This window comes from Schistocerca cancellata, chromosome 1 (genome assembly GCF_023864275.1).
Source record: "Schistocerca cancellata isolate TAMUIC-IGC-003103 chromosome 1, iqSchCanc2.1, whole genome shotgun sequence".
NCBI classification, from domain to species: domain Eukaryota; kingdom Metazoa; phylum Arthropoda; class Insecta; order Orthoptera; family Acrididae; genus Schistocerca; species Schistocerca cancellata.
This window is the reverse complement of record NC_064626.1, coordinates 1,110,350,836-1,110,373,731: the sequence shown is the minus strand read 5'-3', so window position 1 is coordinate 1,110,373,731 and position 22,896 is coordinate 1,110,350,836. Positions and strand designations below refer to the sequence as shown.

At 43.5% G+C, this 22,896-nt stretch overlaps 1 protein-coding gene, 1 non-coding gene and 1 pseudogene across 2 annotated transcripts in view; all 3 read left to right on the top strand.

Moving 5' to 3' along the window:
* The window catches only part of LOC126131442 (probable E3 ubiquitin-protein ligase HECTD2), a gene marked incomplete at its 5' end in the record, with an annotated part of 375,805 nt that overhangs the window by 295,976 nt on the left and 56,933 nt on the right, over positions 1-22,896 (top strand). Inside the window, 2 exons of the mRNA XM_049915173.1 lie at positions 7,667-7,854; positions 17,718-17,858. Of these exons, the coding sequence (XP_049771130.1) occupies positions 7,667-7,854; positions 17,718-17,858 (329 nt within the window). The remainder of the gene's footprint in view (positions 1-7,666; positions 7,855-17,717; positions 17,859-22,896) is intronic.
* On the top strand, positions 5,845-5,918 carry Trnat-ugu (transfer RNA threonine (anticodon UGU)). The gene has a single exon. It is a non-coding gene; the product is annotated as a tRNA-Thr (tRNA).
* On the top strand, positions 13,769-13,886 carry LOC126102132 (5S ribosomal RNA; annotated as a pseudogene).

Genomic DNA, 22,896 nt, shown 5'->3' with positions numbered 1-22,896 from the left:
GTACTGCATAAAACTTGGTTTCATATTGCTCAACAACATAAATCACAAACAACAAAATTTTTCTTTAGTACATACTTCTTTATTTCTGGCACGCTGAAAACATAGTATAATTTTTATCTGGTACAAACTGTCGTCATATAGACAGACGCAGACAATTTCACAGATTTTCGAACTTAGATTCCGTCGTAATCATGACTTATTGAGTTTCGTAATCGAAAAAAAAAATCCTTTCGCACACATGTTCAGATTTAAACTCATTACGGAGACGAAGAAACTGTCCCTGAAGAAAACAATGTAGTCTTCCTGAACAGTTTGAAGGTGGAAGGACTTGTCTTTAAAACGGGAATTTCATTAACATCAATCTGTTACATCTGCACATGTACGGGGTCGCTTTCATCTGAAACGTCAAACTGTCTCGAAAACAGATGTAAGACTGGCATGGTCCCCAAAACTTTTAGAAAACTATCCTTGTAATTATTTCAAGGTCACAATTTTTTTTCTCCAGATCTCGCCTTTTATTTAACGCCAGTGATCTTATGGAACAAAGCTGTGTTTGTCAGAATTTTTCACTTTCACAACGCGGTTTTCTTTTTAAATGCATCCTCGCCAAATCAGAAATAGGTTGACATGTGGAATAATCGGGTCTACTGCCGGATGTAGACCCGATTATTCCACATGTCAAGATCTCGCCGGGAAAGCCTGAAGAGTTACATCAGAAGACTCTACGGGGAGAAGATGTACCTCAACATCAAGAAGCTGGACAAGCTTCGACAGAGGAAGGGGAGGATGCTGAGTTCTCTCAGTTTCCTTCTGAGATGCCGAGAAGGGGATGTAGCTCCTGTCGTCGCCAGGCTCAAGCATCATGTTAACACCAGAACGGCGAACAGAATCAAACACCAAGCCACCCTCGCGCTGGTAAGAGAAAGAGTGCGTAACATGCGCCACCGCCTAGATGTCACGTCCAGGGATTTGCTGTATCTCCACCTTTCCATAGCAGCCACCCTGACCCGAGAAAACAAACATCCGGCAGTAGACCCGATTATTCCAGATGTCAAGATCTCGCCGGGAAAGACTGAGGAGTTACTTCAGAAATAGGTTGTTTCTCACCGTGCCGTGTCTTACTATGGGCAGCGAGCAGTGAAATCCACTTAAAATGTGAAGTTTTTAATCCATTCCGGATGTTCTAATTTGCGTTCCTGCACTCCTTTTTCCTTCATAAATTCAACAATAGTAGACTGTAAAGCGAAAAATCATTCCAAGCATGCCCTTGACGTAGACAACTTATTTTGCAATAACTTATAAAGTCTCCTAAGGGTCGGTGTTGGGACCGCAACTACTTCTTATTTTTATAAACGGTATGCCTTTTAGTATTACAGGTGATTCTAAAATGTTTCTGTTTGCTGGTGACACGAGCGTGGAAGTGAAGGATGTTGTGTGCAATATTGACACGATTTTAAATAATGTACTTCAGGATACAACTTCATGACTTGTAGAAAATCAGTTGATGTTCAATTACAGCAAGACTTATTTTTTACAGTTTCTAACAAACAGTACACAAAAAATGACACTTTGATTACACAGGATGGGTATATGACTAGTGAGACTGAACAGTTCAATTTCCTGGGCGGAAAGATAGATAGTAAACTGTCCTGGAAAGCCCATGTTCAGGATCTTGTTCAGAAAATAAATGCTGCTTTATTTACCATTAGAAAAAGGTCTGATATACAGTTAGCTCCACAAGAAAGTGTACGCCGTTATGTCTATGAAATAAAGGACATTATTATAAATAACTGCACAGTTACCTAATAGTAAATCCAATCGCCTCCGTTATCAGTTATAGCTTGGCTACTTTTTGGTATGTTTTTCACGAGATTTTCTGCATAATCTCTCGGTAACGATCTCCATATCGTCCTGATTTTATATGACAGCTGCTTCAAAATATATATTGGCTTTCCCTTAAGCTTCAACTTAAAATACGACATTGCAGGCCAATCCATCATGGACACCCCATTCTCTTATTTCCACGCTGTACAGAGTCGGCTGCGATGTTTCGGATCATTATCGTCTTGAAGCACCCAGCTTGCCTCGTTTGAACCAAATAGCATCTTAATGAACCTCAGAAGGCATTTTTGTTAAATATTGCACATTTTTCAGTGCATTTAAATTGGCTGTAAATAAGTGCAAATAGCCAAAACTGCAACCGACAAAACAAACCATTCAACTCACAGACAGTGTGTATATACACTGTGCAAAAGCGTATTGACTACAGATTCGAGACCACCACCGGAGATGTCACTGCGGACACTACATTTGGCATTTTGGCGTACACTTTCTTGTGGAACTGATTGTAAGTGGTACTTCAAAACGGAAAGTAATCTACTTTCCTAATTTTCATTCGCTTGTGACGTAAGGTACTATTTTTGGGGTAGCTCTTCTGATTCAAAAATGGTATTTTTGGCTTACAAATAAGCGGTTCGAACAATATGTGGTGTAAGTTCGCGAACCTGTTCAGTAGTCTGAGAATTATGACATTGGCCTCTCGATACATATTTTCCTTAATGTTGTTTGTTGCCAAAAATATCAGTTTACTCCCAAGAGTTAGCTGCTTTCACTCAGTTAATACTAGACGGAAATCCAATCTGCATTTGAAACGCACCTCTTTGGCTCTTGTGCAGAAAGGCATGCAGCATTCTGCTGCATCTATTTTCGCTAATCTGGCACAAGAATTCAAAAATCCTAGCAGTAATACACTCACATTCAAGTCTAAACTCCAGATTTTCCTCACGATTCACTCCTTCTATTCTATCGAGGAACTCCAGAAAAAATTAAAAAAATTGATACAATTCCTGGATTACTTTGTTCATTATGTTTGTTTAAACTTGTGGCTTGTCGTCTGCATAGGATTCACGTACGTTTCTTTTTATCTACTATTACTCTTCTGTTACAGTATAAGGCACTGACTCATTCCGTGGACCATGGAGACTTGCTCCTTAATTTGTACCTTAGGAACGTGACATATAAAATAAAATTAAAAAGAAATGGACTGATAGATAAAATAGCAAAGATCCAAAGAAGAGCAGCGTCTTCCGTCTCGGGTTCGTTTAGTGAGAGCGGAAGCATCACGGAGACGCTCATCAAACTCTACATGAGAAGTGTTTTGTACCGGTGCGGTTTATTGTTAAAATACCGATAACATACGTTTCTAGAATAATCAACCCCCCCCCCCTCCTCTACATTGCTTATTCCTCCGTATATTTCGCGGAAAATACCATAAAGATAAGTTAGACATATCTAACCTCTCACAGAGACTGGCCAAAGTCCTTCTAACTGAGCACTGTTAAAATGAATGGTCGATCAAGAAGCATCATTCGCTACACACCATAAAGGGGCTTTCAGAGTATGGACGTACATACAGACTATCTTATAAAAAGTATTCAGACACCTGTTACTGGACATTAATACGGGTGTGTCCACCCTTCGTCTTGATGACAGCTAAAAATCTGATGGAGGGACTTACAATGAGATGTCTGTACGTCTGCGGAGGAATGACAGCCTATTCTTCCACAAGAGCGGAAAACAGAGAGGGAAGCGATGTTGGACACTCCGCGTTCCAATTCACCCTAAAGGTGTTCCATTACGCTCAGGTCGGGACTCCAGGCAACCACTCCATTTCAGGAATGTTACTGACCACAAACAATTGCGTCAGAGATGCTGTTTTGCGACAGGCTGCACTGTCAGTTTCATATAAACAAGCGGCTTCTCCAAGCCGTTCTGCTACGAGGTGCATTCAAGTTCTAAGGCCTCCGATTTTTTTTTTCTAATTAACTACTCACCCGAAATCGATGAAACTGGCGTTACTTCTCGACGTAATCGCCCTGCAGACGTACACATTTTTCACAACGCTGACGCCATGATTCCATGGCAGCGGCGAAGGCTTCTTTAGGAGTCTGTTTTGACCACTGGAAAATCGCTGAGGCAATAGCAGCACGGCTGGTGAATGTGCGGCCACGGAGAGTGTCTTTCATTGTTGGAAAAAGCCAAAAGTCACTAGGAGCCAGGTCAGGTGAGTAGGGAGCATGAGGAATCACTTCAAAGTTGTTATCACGAAGAAACTGTTGCGTAACGTTAGCTCGATGTGCGGGTGCGTTGTCTTGGTGAAACAGCACACGCGCAGCCCTTCCCGGACGTTTTTGTTGCAGTACAGGAAGGAATTTGTTCTTCAAAACATTTTCGTGGGATGCACCTGTTACCGTAGTGTCCTTTGGAACGCAATGGGTAAGGATTACGCCCTCGCTGTCCCAGAACATGGACACCATCATTTTTTCAGCACTGGCGCGTACCCGAAATTTTTTTGGTGGCGGTGAATCTGTGAGCTTCCATTGAGCTGACTGGCGCTTTGTTTCTGGATTGAAAAATGGCATTCACGTCTCATCCATTGTCACAACCGACGAAAAGAAAGTCCCATTCATGCTGTCGTTGCGCGTCAGCATTGCTTGGCAACATGCCACACGGGCAGCCATGTGGTCGTCCGTCAGCATTCGTGGCACCCAACTGAATGACACTTTTCGCATTTTCAGGTCTTCACGCAGGATTGTGTGCACAGAACCCACAGAAATGCCAACTCTGGAGGCGATCTGTTCAACAGTCATTTGGCGATCCCCCAAAACAATTCTCTCCACTTTCTCTATCATGCCGTCAGACCGGCTTGTGCGAGCCCGAGGTTGTTTCGGTTTGTTGTCACACGATGTTCTGCTTTCATTAAACTGTCGCATCCACAAACGCACTTTCGACACATCCATAACTCCATCACCGCATGTCTCCTTCAACTGTCGATGAATTTCAATTGGTTTCACACCACGCAAATTCAGAAAACGAATGATTGCACGCTGTTCAAGTAAGGAAAACGTCGCCATTTTAAGTGTTTAAAACAGTTCTCATTCTCGCCGCTGGCGGTAAAACTCCATCTGCCGTACGGTGCTGCCATCTCTGGGACGTATTGACAATGAACGCGGCCCATTTTAAAACAATGCGCGTGTTTCTATCTCTTTCCAGTCCGGAGAAAAAAAATCGGAGGCCTTAGAACTTGAATGCACCTCGTACTGTACGCAATACGCAATACTGCAAAATGTGTACAAATCCTTCCGCATTTACCGTTTGGACAAGCGCAATAAGAGGGTCACAGGCAACGAGGATTCTGACGCTGCTGTCAAGGCTGCAGTCCTCGTACCTCCGGCGGGGTCAGGGATTTTCTCTACCTCGTGATGACTGGGTGTTGTGTGATGTCCTTAGGTTAGTTAGGTTTAAGTAGTTCTAAGTTCTAGAGGACTGATGACCATAGATGTTAAGTCTCATAGTGCTGAGAGCCATTTGAACCATTTACCTCGTACCTCGCCCCACTACTTCTTATATTCCGATGATCTGTGTATTGCCGTCTGTCAGGATGTGGCGTCGGCATTGGTTCTCCCCTCATGGGAATAAGCTCCAGGTTATTAAGCCTCTCCCAGCGACTTGGACGACCTCTCCGCCCTCCCGCCGCTGTCAACCACGTTTTGCTTTTTATCCGTCGTAGCAATATAGCGAAAGCCATTCAGTTTTTATACTTATATGGATATGGTGTCTGTTCTTTCGGACAGTTCTGGCGACACCGGCCATGACCTTCTTCTTCTGTACAGATGCACACATATTCCCCGAACTCTTAAGGGACTTGGTAAGAATCTCCTCCACGAGTAATGAGTGTGTTGGGGTGGAACACTACGAATGTAGTGTGTGGACATACAAGGTGAGAATGTGGGTCTCGCGAGAGGCGTGCGCGAGATAGTCCCTGCAGTCGCGCTATCCTCTGTGTCCTCGGTGGCTCAGATGGATAGAGCGTCTGCCATGTAAGCAGGATATCCCGGGTTCGAGTCCCGGTCGGGGCACACATTTTCACCTGTCCCCGTTGATATATATCAACGCCCGTTAGCAGCTGAAGGTATTAATATAATTCTAATTTCACACATTTCTGTAGTCGACGCGAAGCGGCGCTCGAGGTGGTGTATATGCCACTGGATAGTCAGTGACTGGAAATCAGTGACAAGGGGTGTTGAGTCATGCTGCACCGTATATCGGTCCTATGACGGGGTTTCGGTTTGGCTAATACCTGGAGAACGTTATCTGCAATCATGTGTATTGCCAACAGTGAAGTACGTAGGGGTAGTGTTACGCTATTGGGGTGTTGTTCGTGGTTACATTGTTTAGTTTGTTTTGTTTCAGGGCGCAAAAACACCCATGGTCATATGCGTCCATGTCAAAACTGTGAAACATGAAGACAAATGGAGGAGTTAAAAATTTCTACACGTCAGTTCCGAACGACAGACGAGAAGACAGCTAAAAACAGGGACGTGGACAAAGGTCTACAAAATACGGCATAGAGAAACTGTGGTGCAGAACTAAAAATTAAATGAAATTAGAATTATATTAATACCTTCAGCAGCTAATGGGCGTTGATATATATCAACGGGGACAGGTGAAAATGTGTGCCCCGACCGGGACTCGAACCCGGGATATCCTGCTCACATGGCAGACGCTCTATCCACTTTTTTTTTTATCTCATTTTTGTTCGCTTCCGTTCGTTGCATCTGCTCGTGGCGGACGTCGTAAGACACCCGTTTAAGTTCGTTGTTGATCGATGAACGCAGTACCTGAGCCACCGAGGGCACAGAGGATAGTGTGACTGCAGGGACTATCTGCGCACGTCTCCCTCGACACCCACATTCTCACCTTGTATGACCTTCTCCTTTTGTGTGGATGCACACATATTCCCCGAACTCTTACGGGACTTGGTAAGATTCTCTTCCACGAGTAGCGTGTGACATACAAGGTGAGAAAGTGGGTCACGCTGGAGGCGTGCGCGAGATACTGTAGTTCCTGCAGTCGCGCTATCCTCCGTGCCCTCGGTGGCTCAGATGGATAGAGCGTCTGCCATGTAAGCAGGAGATCCCAGGTTCGAGTCTTGGTCTGGGCACACATTTTCACCTGTCCCCGTTGATATATATCCCTGTTGATATATATCAATGCCCGTTAGCAGCTGAAGGTATTAATATAATTCTAATTTCGTTCTAGACAGCTGTAGGTCATCAATGGTGTCTGTTCCTTCGGACACGTGTGAAAGAACAGATACCATATCCACATAAATATACAGAAATGCGTGGTTTTGTGAGGACCTGATCGACCGTTGGCCACATGCGCACAGCCATTCTCCTAACTGAACTGCCGCAAGCACTTTGGAACTCGCGAGCGATTCCTTCCGCAATACTCGACAGTCCCTGTCCATCAGTACCTGGTCTGTCTGGTCTTGGTTCAGCTGCTGTTGGTCGCTCGCGTTTTCACTTCACAGTCACAACACCAACTGTCGACCTGGGCAGCTTAAGAAGAGCTGAAACTACCGGGACGGATTTGTTACTCAGATGATATGCAGTGACTGCTCCACGTTCTAAGTCACTGAGATCTGCTGATACTGATTCTCTACTGACAACACAATACTGCTCGCCTCCTTTTGTACTGGCAGGTCCGGCTCTCAGTGACATCTAGTGGTTAGCTCTTCATTACGTAGGGGAGTCCGGATACTTTTGATCGGATAGTGTATTTCAACCATACGCTGTCTGACATGTGGTGCCTCCGCCCGCAGACGCGGCCAACAACTCGAGTTCGCCGCCGCTGCTCGACTACACGGACTTCTACAACTCGGCGCTGGACCACGTGGACCTGATGCAGGACTACTTCAACTGGCAGAGCCCCCAGCGGCCGGGACAGTTCTCCTACTGCCAGTACCCGTTCATCCTCAGCATCGTCGCCAAGAGGATCATACTTACCAAGGTAAGCAGCCAATGGACGAGACTGCAATGCTTACGTGTTTCTGGTTAAACTGTAATAGTCTTTCTTACTGATTATTCTTTATGAAAACAGCCGTACAGTGCCTAGTGGATAACGACACTCATGCTCATAAATTAAAGATAATTGCAGAATGTGGTGACAAAAATGCCGCTAATAGCATAGGCACATAGGGAACACACACGACACAGATCTGTAAGTCCACAGTATTTGCGATAACTCGAGAAAACCGTCCCGAAACACATGTGCTACAAAACGCCACTGTTTTCTGCGCGTGTACCCCGACATCAATATGAGATATGATCACCATGCACACGTACACAGGCTGCACAACGTGTTGGCATACTCTGGATCAGGTGGTCTAGAAGCTGCTGGGGTATAGCCTCCCATTCTTGCACCAGTGCCTGTCGGAGCTCCTGAAGTGTCCTAGGGGTTTGAAGACGTGCAGCGATACGTCGACCGAGAGCATCCCAGACGTGCTCGATAGGGTTTAGGTCTGTAGAACAGGCAGGACACTCCATTCGCCTGATATCTTCCGTTTCAAGGTACTCCTCCACGACGGCAGGTCGGTGGGGCCGTGCGTTATCATCCATCAAGAGGAAGGTGGGACCTACTGCACCCCTGAAAAGGCGGACATACTGGTGCAAAATAAGGACCCAATACACCTGACCTGTTACAGTTCCTCTGTCAAAGACATGCAATCATAATCCCACCCCACACCATCAAACCACGATCTCCATTCAGGTCCCTTTCAAGGACATTAAGGGGTTGGTATCTGGTTCCTGGTTCACGCCAGATGAAAACCCGGCGAGAATCACAGTTCAGACTATACCTGGACTCGTCCGTGAACATAACTTGCGACCACTGTTCCAATGACCATGTACTATGTTCTTGACACCAGGCTTTACGGGCTTTCCTGTGACCAGGGGTCAGTGGAATGCACCTTGCAGGTCTCGGGGCGAATAAAATATGTCTGCTCAGTCGTCTGTAGACTGTGTGTCCGGAGGCAACTGTTCCAGTGGCTGCGGTAAGGTTCTGAGCAAGGTTACCTGCAGTACTCAGTGGCCCTCTGCGGGCACTGATGGTGAGATATCGGGCTTCTTGTGGTGTTGTACACTGTGGACGTCCCGTACTGTAGCGCCTGGACACGTTTCCTGTCTGCTGGAATCGTTGCCATAATCTTGAAATCACACTTTGTGGCACACGGAGGGCCGGTGCTACGACCTGCTGTGTTTGACCAGTCGCCAGTCGCCCTAGTATTCTACCCCTCATAACGTCATCAATATGTGTTCTTTGAGCCATTTTCAACACACAGTCGCCATTAGCACGTCTGAAAACGTCTGCACACTTACTCGCTGCACTGTACTCTAACATGCACCAACACACATCTGCGTATGTGGACTGCTGCTAGCTCCACCGTGCGACGACCGCGGGTCAAATGCACCGTGTGGTCATAACCCGAGGTGATTTGAACCCGCAAACCGCCCATCAGAGCGTTGTTTCACTATGTATCAGCATTATCCTTAATTTATAAGCATGAGTGTACATGTAGGTTATGGGAGGTATATTCAGTAATTAAAGAGACATACTGAGGTAGAAATGAAACAGTTTGCAGGAGGAATTTTGCACTTTTTTTGACATTAGGTTGGCATCACTGGAATGAGATGAGAGCAGCTGACGGATAAAAATTCTTTCGTTTGTAACCTCAATAGCGTTTAGCAATGGCGTGTTCGCTTGAAGCTCCCACAACAATTGAACAACGTTCAATGATCCATTTTTTTGTTTCCTGAAGGTAAAAAAAATCAGCTAAAATCTTTTCTCGAATGACTTTACTGTATGGTGAAAGTTGTATGAACCGCAGAAATTTTAATAAGTGAGTGAACGCTCAAAACCGTTCGAACCTCAGTGACTAGCGAGCAACTTCCCGGTCAGTTAGTCAAAAATGGCTCTGAGCACTATGGGACTTAACATCTATGGTCATCAGTCCCCTAGAACTTAGAACTACTTAAACCTAACTAACCTAAGGACAGCACACAACACCCAGTCATCACGAGTCAGAGAAAATCCCTGACTCCGCCGGGAATCGAACCCGGGAACCCGGGCGTGGGAATCAGTTAGTTCAAGAGTCAACTCCTTCCCTCGAAACTCGCACTGGCGACTTTATTCGCAAAGACCACCGTATTAAGTCGAACATATAGCAAAATTTGCAGTAAGTGTTGGCACAGTTCATAACGTTAACAGTAACAAGCTCAAGTACAGCAAACCAAGTGCGAGGTGAGTCTCTAAAAAGTTACCGCAACAGCACAAGGAAACAAGGCTCAGAGTGTGTACAGAATTAAAGACTGCTATGAAAGGGAAGGCGATCCTTTCTAAACAAGATTTTAACGTAAGATGGAACTCGGATTCATCTTAACCAGCGCCCAAAAGACTAAGCATGGAATGAAGGCAGACCAGTTCATCTGTCCGAAAGAAATTCAAAGTGCAAGCATCAGCTGGAAAATTCATGTTGACCATCTTTTGGGATGCCTTTTGTGATTATTTGGAAGACCGGCGTACAATAACAGTGCCTACTACTCAGACGTACCGATGAACAAAGTGAAGCCAGCAGTGGGAGAAAAACATTGAGGATCTCAAAGAAAAGGTGTGATATTGCTATACGACAATGGTCGCCATCGCACCAAGAAACCACTGCAAAAATGGGTTGGCAAATACTGCCTCATCCTCACTACAGCCCATATTTACTCCCTCGGATTTTCAATTTTTGGTCCATTCAGTGAGGCATTACGTGGAAAAAGGTTCAGCAACAATGAGGAGGTCAAAGAATGTATGGGAAAGGGACTCAGACAACAAGACAAAGACTTCTTTGCATCAGCTACAAAAGAGAGAAGTTCGTGGTTGGGACAAGTGTATTTATATGCGTGGGCATTATGTAGAGGAGCAGTAAAAGTCTCATTTGGTAAAAACAGTTTTTCCGTCAATTTGTCTTTTTAGCTATTGAATGTCCTTCGCATATTGAATATCGTTGTTTATCTGATGAAATACACCAGTTCAGAGACAACTGTGACTTGCATCGGACATGCCGGCGACTCGGAATTTGCCGTGTGAGTTTCGATATGCCCATCGTGAAACCTGCATGTAGGAATATATGCACACACTATTAAAATCAACTCGTCACCGCAGAGCAATGAAACAATGTTATATGCGCAACATTCTGATGTGACTCCAATAAGCAAACTAGACGTTATTATGACACTCCAAGTAACTTAAATGCTACACTACACTTCTAAGTGACACAGTTACATTATATTATTTTTCGGTGTGGCCACCAACTCTCTGTAAAGAACGTTGTACCAGTCTTTCAGTTCCTCGACGGTAGACGTCCGTCACGGAGCCATTCGACAACCGCTGGGTGAAAGTCCTCAACATCGGAAAATCTCTTTCGAAACCCAGATGCTGTTTTAGTTTGCGCGAAGACATGGAAATCGCATGGTGCAAGAAATGGTCATCGCGGCCAGCATCACGCACGTTTGTGCGGCCTTCGTCAAATTTTGGCAACCGTTTCACTACCGCTGAACGCGACACTGCATTTGGTCTACATAGCCGTTTTACTCACAAGATTCGTGCTGTCCCATGTACTTCAATTTTGGAGTACGTTCCCAGTTGCCGTTCCATTTCGAGCGCACACTGCAAAGCACCTGTCTTTGTGTCTGCAGGAAATCGGGAACATGTACTCTCTTCTGATAATGCCCCACTCTTGAGGAACGGCCTTAAAGTGGGACGACATGTTTAACCTACTTTCCGAAGTCCCTAAGAAGTATTTCGTGAGGCCATTATGCCTCCGAAAAGGTTTCTACACACGTCACAGCGTCAAATCTAGCACAGTTAGAGTGTTTTCCTGTAGGACATCGTTATATTCCTGCCTTTATCAAAGCCCAAAATACCACGATGGTGTGCTGATCGCAGAATTCCCAAAGTTGTTCAGTAGTTGGTAAAACTGATGAAAAGGGTGATTTGGCATTAAGCGGCATCTCTCGTACTAAGGTGCCGACTTGGATATTCCTTACAAGTGCGAGTGAGCACTGTGTTACGGAAATCCAACTCTAATACTGAGCCGGCCGCGGTGGCCGAGCGGTTCTAGGCGCTCAGTCCGGAACCGCGCGACTGCTACGGTCGCAAGTTCGAATCCTGCCTCGGGCATGGATGTGTGTGATGCCCTTAGGTTAGTTAGGTTTAAGTAGTTCTAAGTTCTAGGGGACTGATGACCACAGATGTTAAGTCCCATAGTGCTCAGAGCCATTTGAACCATTTGAACCTCTAATACTGTTTTCAAACAAAAGCATCATTTTAAGTGTACAACTTCTCTAACATGGAGAGGTACGTTTCTAGCAACTTTATGAAGGATGAGAGAGACCAGCCGCTGTTCAACAACCGGCCTAGAAAGTTGATTCGAAAGCAAATAGTGACGAAAAATCCAAACAAGTAGGCCTATTGGACTTACTTTAAGACAGTAAATAGATCAAAGTCGCATATACAATCGATCAGTGGCCATTCCGTCAGCGAAACGGAAAGAGTGTAAGAGAAGAACGAAATATAAAATTCGGTCTTCCAGACGTCACTGTTGGTGATCGTTATCATCACACGAACGCCGAAATTAAGCAAAGTGATTCTCTTGGAGGAAAGGCATCTGGATCTGATGAGATGCATGTACAGCTCTTTTTCAGAGTACGGGAAAGAACGTAATTCCCTTCACGCAGCACTTTACCGTACGTCTCTGGAGCGACGAATGATTCCAAACGATTGGGACCGGGTGGTCAGCGCGGCTGGCTGCCAGGGGGAGACCTAAACCTCTCTGAATAGAGCTGCTTTGGAGCGCCACACTGCAAAGCAGAGTTAAAACTACCGCGCAAAGTGCAAAATCGTAAATGATACATTATTGAGCTATCGTACAAGCTATAAAAAATCGGATAGGTTGAGACGCAGTGGTGCAATTGTAAAAAAATATATTTCATTCACGAAAGACTGACGCCACATCTTCGTGTCGTGCCGTTCTGGAGTTCCTGTCCTCCAATGCTATCCAATCAGAGGCCAGGAAAGGCAGACTATACTTACAAGGAAAAACTCTAGACAGTCAGTGGGAAACTAAGTTGTCTCTATTTATGTGATCAACCACACACCCAGTGCATCACCAAGATAATTGTATGTGTCGTCCACTTTAGCTTAACCCATCTTGCATAACGTTATATTTTAGATACATTGCATTATTTGGCTGGAATAATTGTCTCCCAATAAATCAACATTTGACTGAGATCATTCAGATCAGACCATAGGACAAATTATCAATAAATATTACACACTTGTTTTGTGTAAATAATAAGTCTGTGAGATGAGACGCTGTAGGCAATCGGAAAATGGAGCCCTACCCTGTTCGACAGAATGAAACAGTATCAGCCTGTCCGAAGCCCCATTCCATTCCATGGAGATTACCCGTAGCTTGAGACCACCCTCACCACCAGTTTGAACAGTGCACTGTTACTAACTGTGATGAAATGCCTCATGTTGTTTTTGATGCACTCGTACCTTACCACTGGCATGTACCAACATCTGCCGTGACTTCTCCGTGCTGCGAAGTCCAGCGATGGTGTTTCTGCATCTGCAGTTAATTGTTGTATCCAGTGACACACAGTGAGTAGAGGTATATATGTGGGGTGAAATCTTCTGCTCCAAAATAAGGCCACAATATGTCGTGCACGGAGCGTCACGTAGTGGTTAGTGTCGCTGGCTGCCATGTTGCGCGTCAATAGTTCATATCCAATCACCGGCAATTTTTTGTTATTTAGTATTTATCATTTCTGGAAGGTTCTCGGAATAGCATATGTTTTAATGTTTGTATACTCTGGAATGCAACGGCCTTGCCGCAGTGGATACACCGGTTCCCGTCAGATCACCGAAGTTAAGCGCTGTCGGGCGTGGCCAGCACTTGGATGGGTGACCATCCGGGCCGCCATGCGCTGTTGCCATTTTTCGGGGTGCACTCAGCCTCGTGATGCCAATTGAGGAGCTACTCGACCAAATATTAGCGGCTCCGGTCGAAGAAAACCATCATAACGACCGGGAAAGTGGTGTGCTGACCACATGCCCCTTCTATCCTTATCGTCATCTGAGGATGACCCGGCGGTCGGATGGTCCCGATGGGCCAGTTGTGCCCTGAAGACGGAGTGCTATACTCTGCAATATTCGATATTGCTGTAAATAGCGCACTATTCATCCAGGATTTCATTACTAACACGGGGAACCCGCCATAGGTCGCTCTCTGATACGAGAGAAACTTGGCAGAGTGAAAGACGGATGAAAATAAATGGCAATTTATTGTGACTTAGATGCCAACACTAAACAGTTTCCGTAAAAATGGCTCTAACCTCTTCGATCTTCCCTCTCGTATTTTACGTGAATTTGACGTCGAGTCAGACAAAATAAAACACATCGGTAGGTGGCGAGAGGAAATAATGATGGTACAAACTCTTATTTAACTAGAAACGTAAAACATACGAGGCCTGTCTAAAAAATATCCAACCTTTGGCCAGAAAAAACATTTCGAAAAGATGACGGGGTTGGGACCCTAATCCCTTTCAAAGTAGGCCCCTTCTGCTTGCAGACACTTAGCCCATCGACCCTTCCACTTCATGAAACACTTCTGGGAGTATTCTTTAGGAGTGATGTTCAGCTCCGTCGTCGTGTTCCGCATTATCTCTTCTCAACTCTCAAAACGGGTTCCTTTCAGTTATCATCATCATCATTTAAGACTGATTATGCCTTTCAGCGTTCAGTCTGGAGCATAGTCCCCCTTATAAAATTCCTCCATGATCCCCTATTCAGTGCTAACATTGGTGCCTCTTCTAACATGACCTCACCATCTAAGCCTGTTCGCCCTGACTGCTACATCTATAGAGTTCATTCCCAGTTTTTCTTTGATTTCCTCATTGTGGACACCCTTCTGCCATTGTTCCCATCTACTAGTACCTGCAATCATCCTAGCTACTTTCATATCCGTAACCTCAACCTTATTGATAAGGTAACCTGAATCCACCCAGCTTTCGCTCCCATACAACAAAGTTGGTCGAAAGATTGAACGGTGCACAGATAACTTAGTCTTGGTACTGAGTTCCTTCTTGCAGAAGAGAGTAGATCGTAGCTGAGCACTCACTGCATTAGCTTTGCTACACCTCGCTTCCAGTTCTTTCACTATGTTGCCATCCTGTGAGAATATGCATCCTAAGTACTTGAAACCGTCCACCTGTTCTAACTTTTTCCTCCTATTTGGCACTCAATCCGTTTATATCTCTTTCCCACTGACATTACTTTCGTTTTGGAGATGCTAATCTTCATACCATAGTCCTTACATTTCTGATCTAGCTCTGAAATATTACTTTGCAAACTTTCAATCGAATCTGCCATCACAACTAAGTCATCCGCATATGCGAGACTGCTTATTTTGTTTTCACATAATTTAATCCCACCAAGCCAGTCTATTGTTTCCAACATATGATCCATAAATAATATGAACAACAGTGGAGACAGGTTTCAGCCTTGTCTTATCCCTGAAATTACTCTGAAACATGAACTCAATTTACCGTCAACTCTAACTGCTGCCTGACTAGCCATGTAAAGACCTTTAATTGCTTGCAAAAGTTTGCCTCCTATTCCATACTCTCGTAGAACAGACAATAACTTCCTCCTACGAACCCGGTTATATACCTTTCCTAAATCTATAAAGCATAGATACAATTCCCTGTTCCACTCGTAACACTTCTCCATTATTTGCCGTAAGCTAAAGATCTGGTCCTGACAACCTCTAAGAGGCCTAAATCCACACTGATTATCATCCAATTGGTGCTCAACTAATACTCGCACTTTCCTTTCAACAATACCTGAGAAGATTTTACCCACAACGCTGATTAAAGAGATGCCTCTGTAGTTGTTACAATCTTTTCTGTTTCCGTGTTTAAAGATTGGTGTGATTACTGCTTTTGTCCAGTCGGATGGAACCTGTCCCGACTCCCAGGCCTTTTCAATTATCCTGTGTAGCCATTTAAGACCTGACATTCCACTGTATTTGATGAGTTCCGACTTAATTTCATCCACCCCAGCTGCTTTATTGCACTGCAATCTATTGACCATTTTCTCCACTTCCTCAAATGTGATCCTATTTCCATCATCATTCCTATCCCATTGTACATCGAAATCTGAAACATTATTGATCGTATTTTCACCTACATTGAGCAACTCTTCAAAATATTCCCTCCATCTGCCCAAGGAATCCACAGGATTCACCAGCAGTTTTCCTGACCTGTCCAAAATACTTGTCATTTCCTTCTTACCTCATTTTCGAAGACTGCTAATTACACTCCAGAATGGTTTTCCAGCAGCTTGACCCAAAGTGTCCAACCTGTTTCCAAAGTCTTCCCAAGGTTTCTTCTTGGATGCTGCAATTATCTGTTTGGCTTTGTTTCTTTCTTCAACATAACTTTCTCTGTCTATCTGAGTTCTAGTATGTAGCCATTTTTGATACGCCTTCTTTCTCCTTTTACAGGCTGCCTTGACTGTGTCATTCCACCAAGTTGTTTGCTTCATCCTACCTTTACACACTACTGTTCCAAGACATTCTTTAGCCACTTCTAGTACTGTGTTCCTGTACCTTGTCCATTCCTTTTCCAGTGACTGTAATTGACTACATTCAACTAACTGGTACCTTTCTGAGATCACTGTTATGTACTTGTGCCTGATTTCCTTATCCTGAAGTTTCTCCACTCTTATCCTCCTATGTATGGACCTGACCTCCTGCACTTTCGGCCTCACAATACCAATTTCACTGCAGATTAAATAATGATCAGTGTCATCAAAGAATCCCCTGAATACACGTGTGTCCCTCACAGCCTTCCTGAATTCCTGATCTGTTATTATATAGTCAGTGACAGATCTGGTTCCCCTGCCTTCCCAAGTATTCCGGTGAATGTTCTTATGTTTAAAAAAGGAGTTTGTGGTTACTAAGCCCATACTGGCACAGAAATCCAAGAGTAACCCTACAACGCATATTTTTCTGCCAGGTGAAGAATGACGTTCGCCAATTACAGACAGAAAAAGGATTTCACAAACAGAAGTGATGCAACCAAAATTCACTGCTTGATCCACAGTTAGTTGTAGGCCCCAGATTTCACGAAAATGTTTTAATACGAGTAGTCTGCCGCAAAATTATCGGCAGATCGCGAGGTATTTAGCTACGTTAACGAGTTTTCCTTACTACATTAGACGTGTAGACAACTTCATGCTCAGTCTAATATTTCTACTTCTCCTTCACCGGACAAAAAGCCGATTTCTTTCTTTTTTTTTTTTTCAAACAAAAAGAGACGCAAGTTGACAACTTAAGCTCGTTTGAGAAACAGTTGTGCGTTTACATGGGAATGAAAATCAAATGTAGAAGTGGAAAACCGGCAGCTACAACCGGATTTCTAGAATCGATTTTGGTGTTTTTACATAAACAACCAGAAGCGGTATTGGGTTTGCGAAATCCGGTTTCGAGAGCCTCAGGTAAACATTCTGGAAATCCGCCTCTAGCTGCCGGTTCCCTGTTGTCTAACAGCAAATCTTAAACCGTTTGAGCAATTCCATAAAATTAGGCAATGCTGTTAAATGTTTCGCTACATTTCCTCATTAACTGCTCCACACAGAAGACACTCCGTTACTCTATGGACCGAAATACATTCTACACGACACATAACATCATTTCCGTGACTCTTTTGTAATGTTTGGTGTAGACCGTTTACAGTGGCCAGCTTTGTTGATATGTCCCACAGGACTCAGAGCAGCAGATGATCCTGACGGCACGCCGCTCTCTGGTGGCCAAAGTCGCACGCCACCAGGCGCCTCAGATCGACATCTTCTTCCTCAACATCCTCGTACGGCGCTCTCACCTAGTCTCCGATTCTCTCAACGAGGTGAGTCTCATCTACGTCTACCAAGTTCTGTGCACGGACTTAGCCTGGCCGTGTACTGGAACCATAATCGTCCGACTCCTTGTCTGGCCGAATGGACGGCCAATCGCTGGAGCTTGTTCACAGTCGGCCAATAGCCCACTGCCAGGAAAGTAAACAGCTTCACTAGACGATAGTGAGTCTTTCTTTCTAGAAATCCCGTATTTTAGAGGCAAAGAATCCAGCGAAACCAAAATAAGCAGACTAGCAGAATTTCATCACGTATGTCCGGCCCGATAGCTGAAGGAAAATATACCATATATAGATGTATACTTAGAAATAAGTGAAATTGATCCATTAAAGTTCTCTAGATCCTGTAGAACCCCTTTCCTTTCCTTGGCGCTTGGAGGGCGGGAACGGGACATTTAGGCCAGGCCTCCAAAAACGACCCCTGCCCTCTTTGTCCCCGACCCTTCTCTCAGGCCCTTTTGAGGGGAAAAAAAGTGGTCAGCGTGACGGACAGCAGGCCTACGGGCCCGGATTCGATTCCCGCCTGGGTCGGGGATTTTCTCCGCTCAGGGACTGGGTGTTGTGTTGTCTTGATCATCATCTCATCCCCATCCGGCGCGCAGGTCGGCCAATGTGGCGTCGAATGTTATAAGACCTGCACCAAGGCGGCCGGACCTGCCCCGTAAGGGGCCTCCCGGCCAATGACGCCAAACGCTCATTTCATTTCATCACCTATATGAGGAACTGAAGAGAGCAGGGGAAGTTTTTTCCACTACTCCATGTTGTCCATGGACGCATTTTAGCCCAGCTTTACAGCTACTCAGCTCACAATTACAAAATAGTCAAAATTCAAAGTTACAATATCACCTAAGGAAAGTGCGGTTTCAACATTGCAATACAATGATAAGATTCGTTGATGGCAGTGGTATCCTCAGTGAATGTGAGGAAGAATTATTACATTACCATTTGAATGTAATGAGAGAGACAATGGAGAGAGGCATCAAAATATCAGTCTAATGAGCACAGAATATGAATTGAAAGTAAACAAAAGAAAATGAAAGTAATGTTCCATGCATGGATCCAGGACTGGATTCTGGAAGGAAGTCACACTTTCTTACTTTCTTCTCCCTCTCCCCACATACTTAAATATAATTTGCTTACCGAGTGAGGTGGCGCAATGGTTAAGCCAATGGACTCATATTGTGGAGAACGACGGTTCAAATCCCTGTCCGCCTGTCCAGATTTAGATTTTCCGTGATTTCCCTAAATCGCTCCAGATAAATCCCGGGGTGGTTCCTTTGAAAGAGCACAGCTGATCTCCATGACCAGTTCTGAAATATTCTGAGCTTGATCTTCACCTCTGATGACCTCGATGTCAACGGGACGTTAACCCAAATTTTCCCTTTTTTCACAATTTGTTTTCACCCTCACTGTCAATGTACTACATTTGCTTACGAATTAATATCAATAACTATATCTCATATAAAATGTTTTACTATAACAGTAATAACTTGCTTACATTAATGCTTGGTACATCGCTTTAGCATAATACACAAAAATAATAATTTACACAATAAAAATCGAAGTGTCCGATCACCATAATCAGTATTTCACTCAGGACTACAACTGTGAACGCAAGTCTGCAGACTATGGATATTCCATCGCGTAAATGTGTTATTTTGATTTCAAGGTAGCAAGAGTCTTTCACTTCATCTGTCTTACTTACAAAGGGATGGTCCAATCCGACACGTCAAAACCTACCCTGAATTTTTTTGCGCAGGAAGAACAAAGAAATTTTAGCTGTTAAGACACTGCAAGGATTTTTTAAAAGTTGTTGAAGTTACTGATTTTTGTCGCATGAAGAACCACTTATGACAGCGATTAGTGCAGCCCTTCCTGCCTAGAGCACAATCAGCTGTAACAAAAGAGAGTATAGCGCCATGTAGAGCGAATATTCGGAGTGACGTAAGCGAATTTGAAGCAGCTAAACCATACAAAAAATGTCACATATCATTAATTTTTTGAATAATGCGCAGTTCATATTGACACCTGAACTGTTGCAGATGTAATTCTTACGAAGGGGACTGGCAGAAAATAAAACTACGTAATGATTGATGTTACATCACAGTCGACTTTCATCAATACTGAGTTTAATTTGTTGAAATTAAATATTTCTTACACATACACCATTGTATAACAATTCCTGCAGCACAGTTCTTACGATAATTTTTGAATAATGTGAATTTTACTAACAATGAAACAATGTCTTGCTTATTTCCCATAGTCGACAAAATAAAGTGAAGCTTCATTTGAATAACGAAAAGAAACATTTTCCTTACACTACGCACACCTGACGAAAGAAAAATTAATGCTTTCAGGCATTTCACAGTAATGACTAGTATTATTTAGACACAACTGGGTGGCCTAAGAAATGCTCCTGGTTGTTGCTCTGCTTATTGTGCTGCACTCTTGACATACTTAAAGAAGTTCGTAAAACGTGGCGCTGGAAACTGATAATGCGCAAATGACTGAAATTTAAGACTACTGTTCTCCCGATAAACTTCAAATGAGTATCTGAAATTATGTTGTCTGAAAATTACCTAAAAATTACTTTCACGATCGAAAAAATTCTTTACCGAGAGCAACATTGGTTGCTCCGAGTGGAATCTGCATTACATAAAGTCTCCGCAAAGCCAGAGGTGTCCAGGCCAAGTGTCCAACAAAAGCAGTGAATTAATTTCTGCAGCTGGTTAGAGACCATTTTGAAGAAATATTAAAAATATTCCTTCCTATTTTTCGGTTTTTGATAGGCCGTTTATAAGACTCTTGCCATTTCAACAGTCTTTTTTTTTTATTTTTGATCCAAATATGCCCTGAGGTTCCCGAAAACAGAAACTGCGGAGACAGGAACCCACTCATTACCGTCATTGCTGTATACGAATACGTCATAACATTAGTCGATTGCACAACCGACTCTGTCTTTTTTTCTCCTCGAAATGATAGTGTGGGTTGCTCGAAGTTCTTTGAAGAAACCAGACTGATCGGCGTAAGACACAGCAGATGTGTGGATAACAACAAGCTTCTTCTTCAAGTCAGCTACGAATAAATGGCATCACCTCTACACCTTTACTTGAAGTAAACATAGTTGTATTGCGACTTCCTATACTGTATGATTTCTTGAATCTATTTAACCAGGCTGAAGAAGCCTTAAGATCAGCAATATTCATCTCAATTGTTATTTGGATGACCAGTCTAGCAGAACTTCATTCCCTCTCACAAGTAGCTCTAAATGGTTCATATCCCAAGAAAACCCCTATAAACGAGTGTTTCTTATGTTCTTTATCTAAGTTTAGGGGTTTGTGGTGGTTGTTGATGGAGGGTAACGGAAGGCCACCCTTTACATTAAATCTTTCGGACTGTTTTACTTTTGCGAATTTTATTTTGGTGCGTATTTATTACTTCGTGTAAGTCTTTCTTCCATTTATACACTCCACGGTCAGGTTTTACGAAGCAAAACAGCGTTAGGCACAATATTAATTCAGTTTCGCCTCCATTGTTAACACTTATAATACCGCAAAAGCGACTGATAATTATTATGGATATTAAGTGAGTTGCAAATTTGAGTGAACAGAAACTGGGGACAGTTGTTTCAGAAAAATTATCAACTAAAACCGAAAGTCGCTTCACAAATTACAATCGCGCCAAGCTGTGTTATTTGTTTACCGATGCGTCGTCAACCAAGGATATACACTGTCATGTTGTGCATGTACAGTCCACTACAGCTCCGGTAGGTGTGTACTTTCCTCTAGTCACCTGGAGAGCTACATTCTACAAAAAGCATTCATACTTTTAAGTATATCAGTTTCCAAGTTTCTTAGATAATTAACAGAAAATGAAGTACCATGTAAACACTATTTCTTTTGTTTCCACCTACAGACAGGAAAACCTACGTTTCTGTTACTTGTTTTCCTCATCGTAAGGCCTTATCTTTTCTGTCCTATCTTACTCAACCTTCTGTGATTCTACTTATGAATTCACGAATGTCAGATTTGGCGTTCTCAGCACGTTCAGCCAGCCATTACCTGGTTGGACTGCTCCTTGCAACCGGCCCAGTCCATCTATGTGTCCCGGCCCTCAAGCGAGCAACTTAAAAGTGTTGTGTTCAATATAGCATGTGATATTCTATATATTTGTAGACTTTTCCATGCTACTTTATTTCCCGTCAACTGACTAAGAAATTTAGAAAATGATATACATAAAAGTAGGAATTCCTTTAGTAAAATGTTTTTTGGAAAACATCATGAGCTCCCATCCCCCTTTTTAGTTCCACCTCTGGGAGCAGCAGAAATCAAAATCAAAATTGGTAACCACAAAGTAGATGAAGTGAAGGAATCCTGCTGCCTTGGAATCAAAATAATACATGATGGACAACGTAAGGAGGATCGATTGGAGCAGCCAAAGTGGATATTCCTCCAAAAAAGATGTGTGCTGCTATAAAACATAGGCCTTAATTTGAGGACGAAACTGCTGAGAAATTAGTCTCGAGCACAGCACTTTATGTAGGCATAGTCACCCTGCTCTCTAAGGTCGAATAAGCAATAAAAAATAAAATTCAAAGCATGCGCACTTTATTAGGTTACATCGCTAAGAATTTGCAGCTAATAATTAGCTGAGAAGCAAAGGTGCTCAGTACCTTTTTCTTCCTGCTCCTTGATGAGTTGGATATTGTAGCTTGCTCCAAGTAACAATATTCGTGTCTAGTAGACATGATCAGGCTTTTGGACACTGGGCACTTGGTTTCGTATACTTTTCTACAAATCAGCACAAATGAAACTTCCATCGTAATACAAACATTAATCAAATCTTTTCCAGCTAAAGCCAAACGAATTCGCAGTCCAACAGCTGATGCCATAACTCGCCAACTTCCAACTCATTACTCCATAACTAACGGACTCCGCTTTCGACATAAGTCGACATAACCGATATTTTGAACCAAAGAGGTATACTTAACCAATATTTCATATACAAAAGCAAGTTTCTATTAATTTTATCT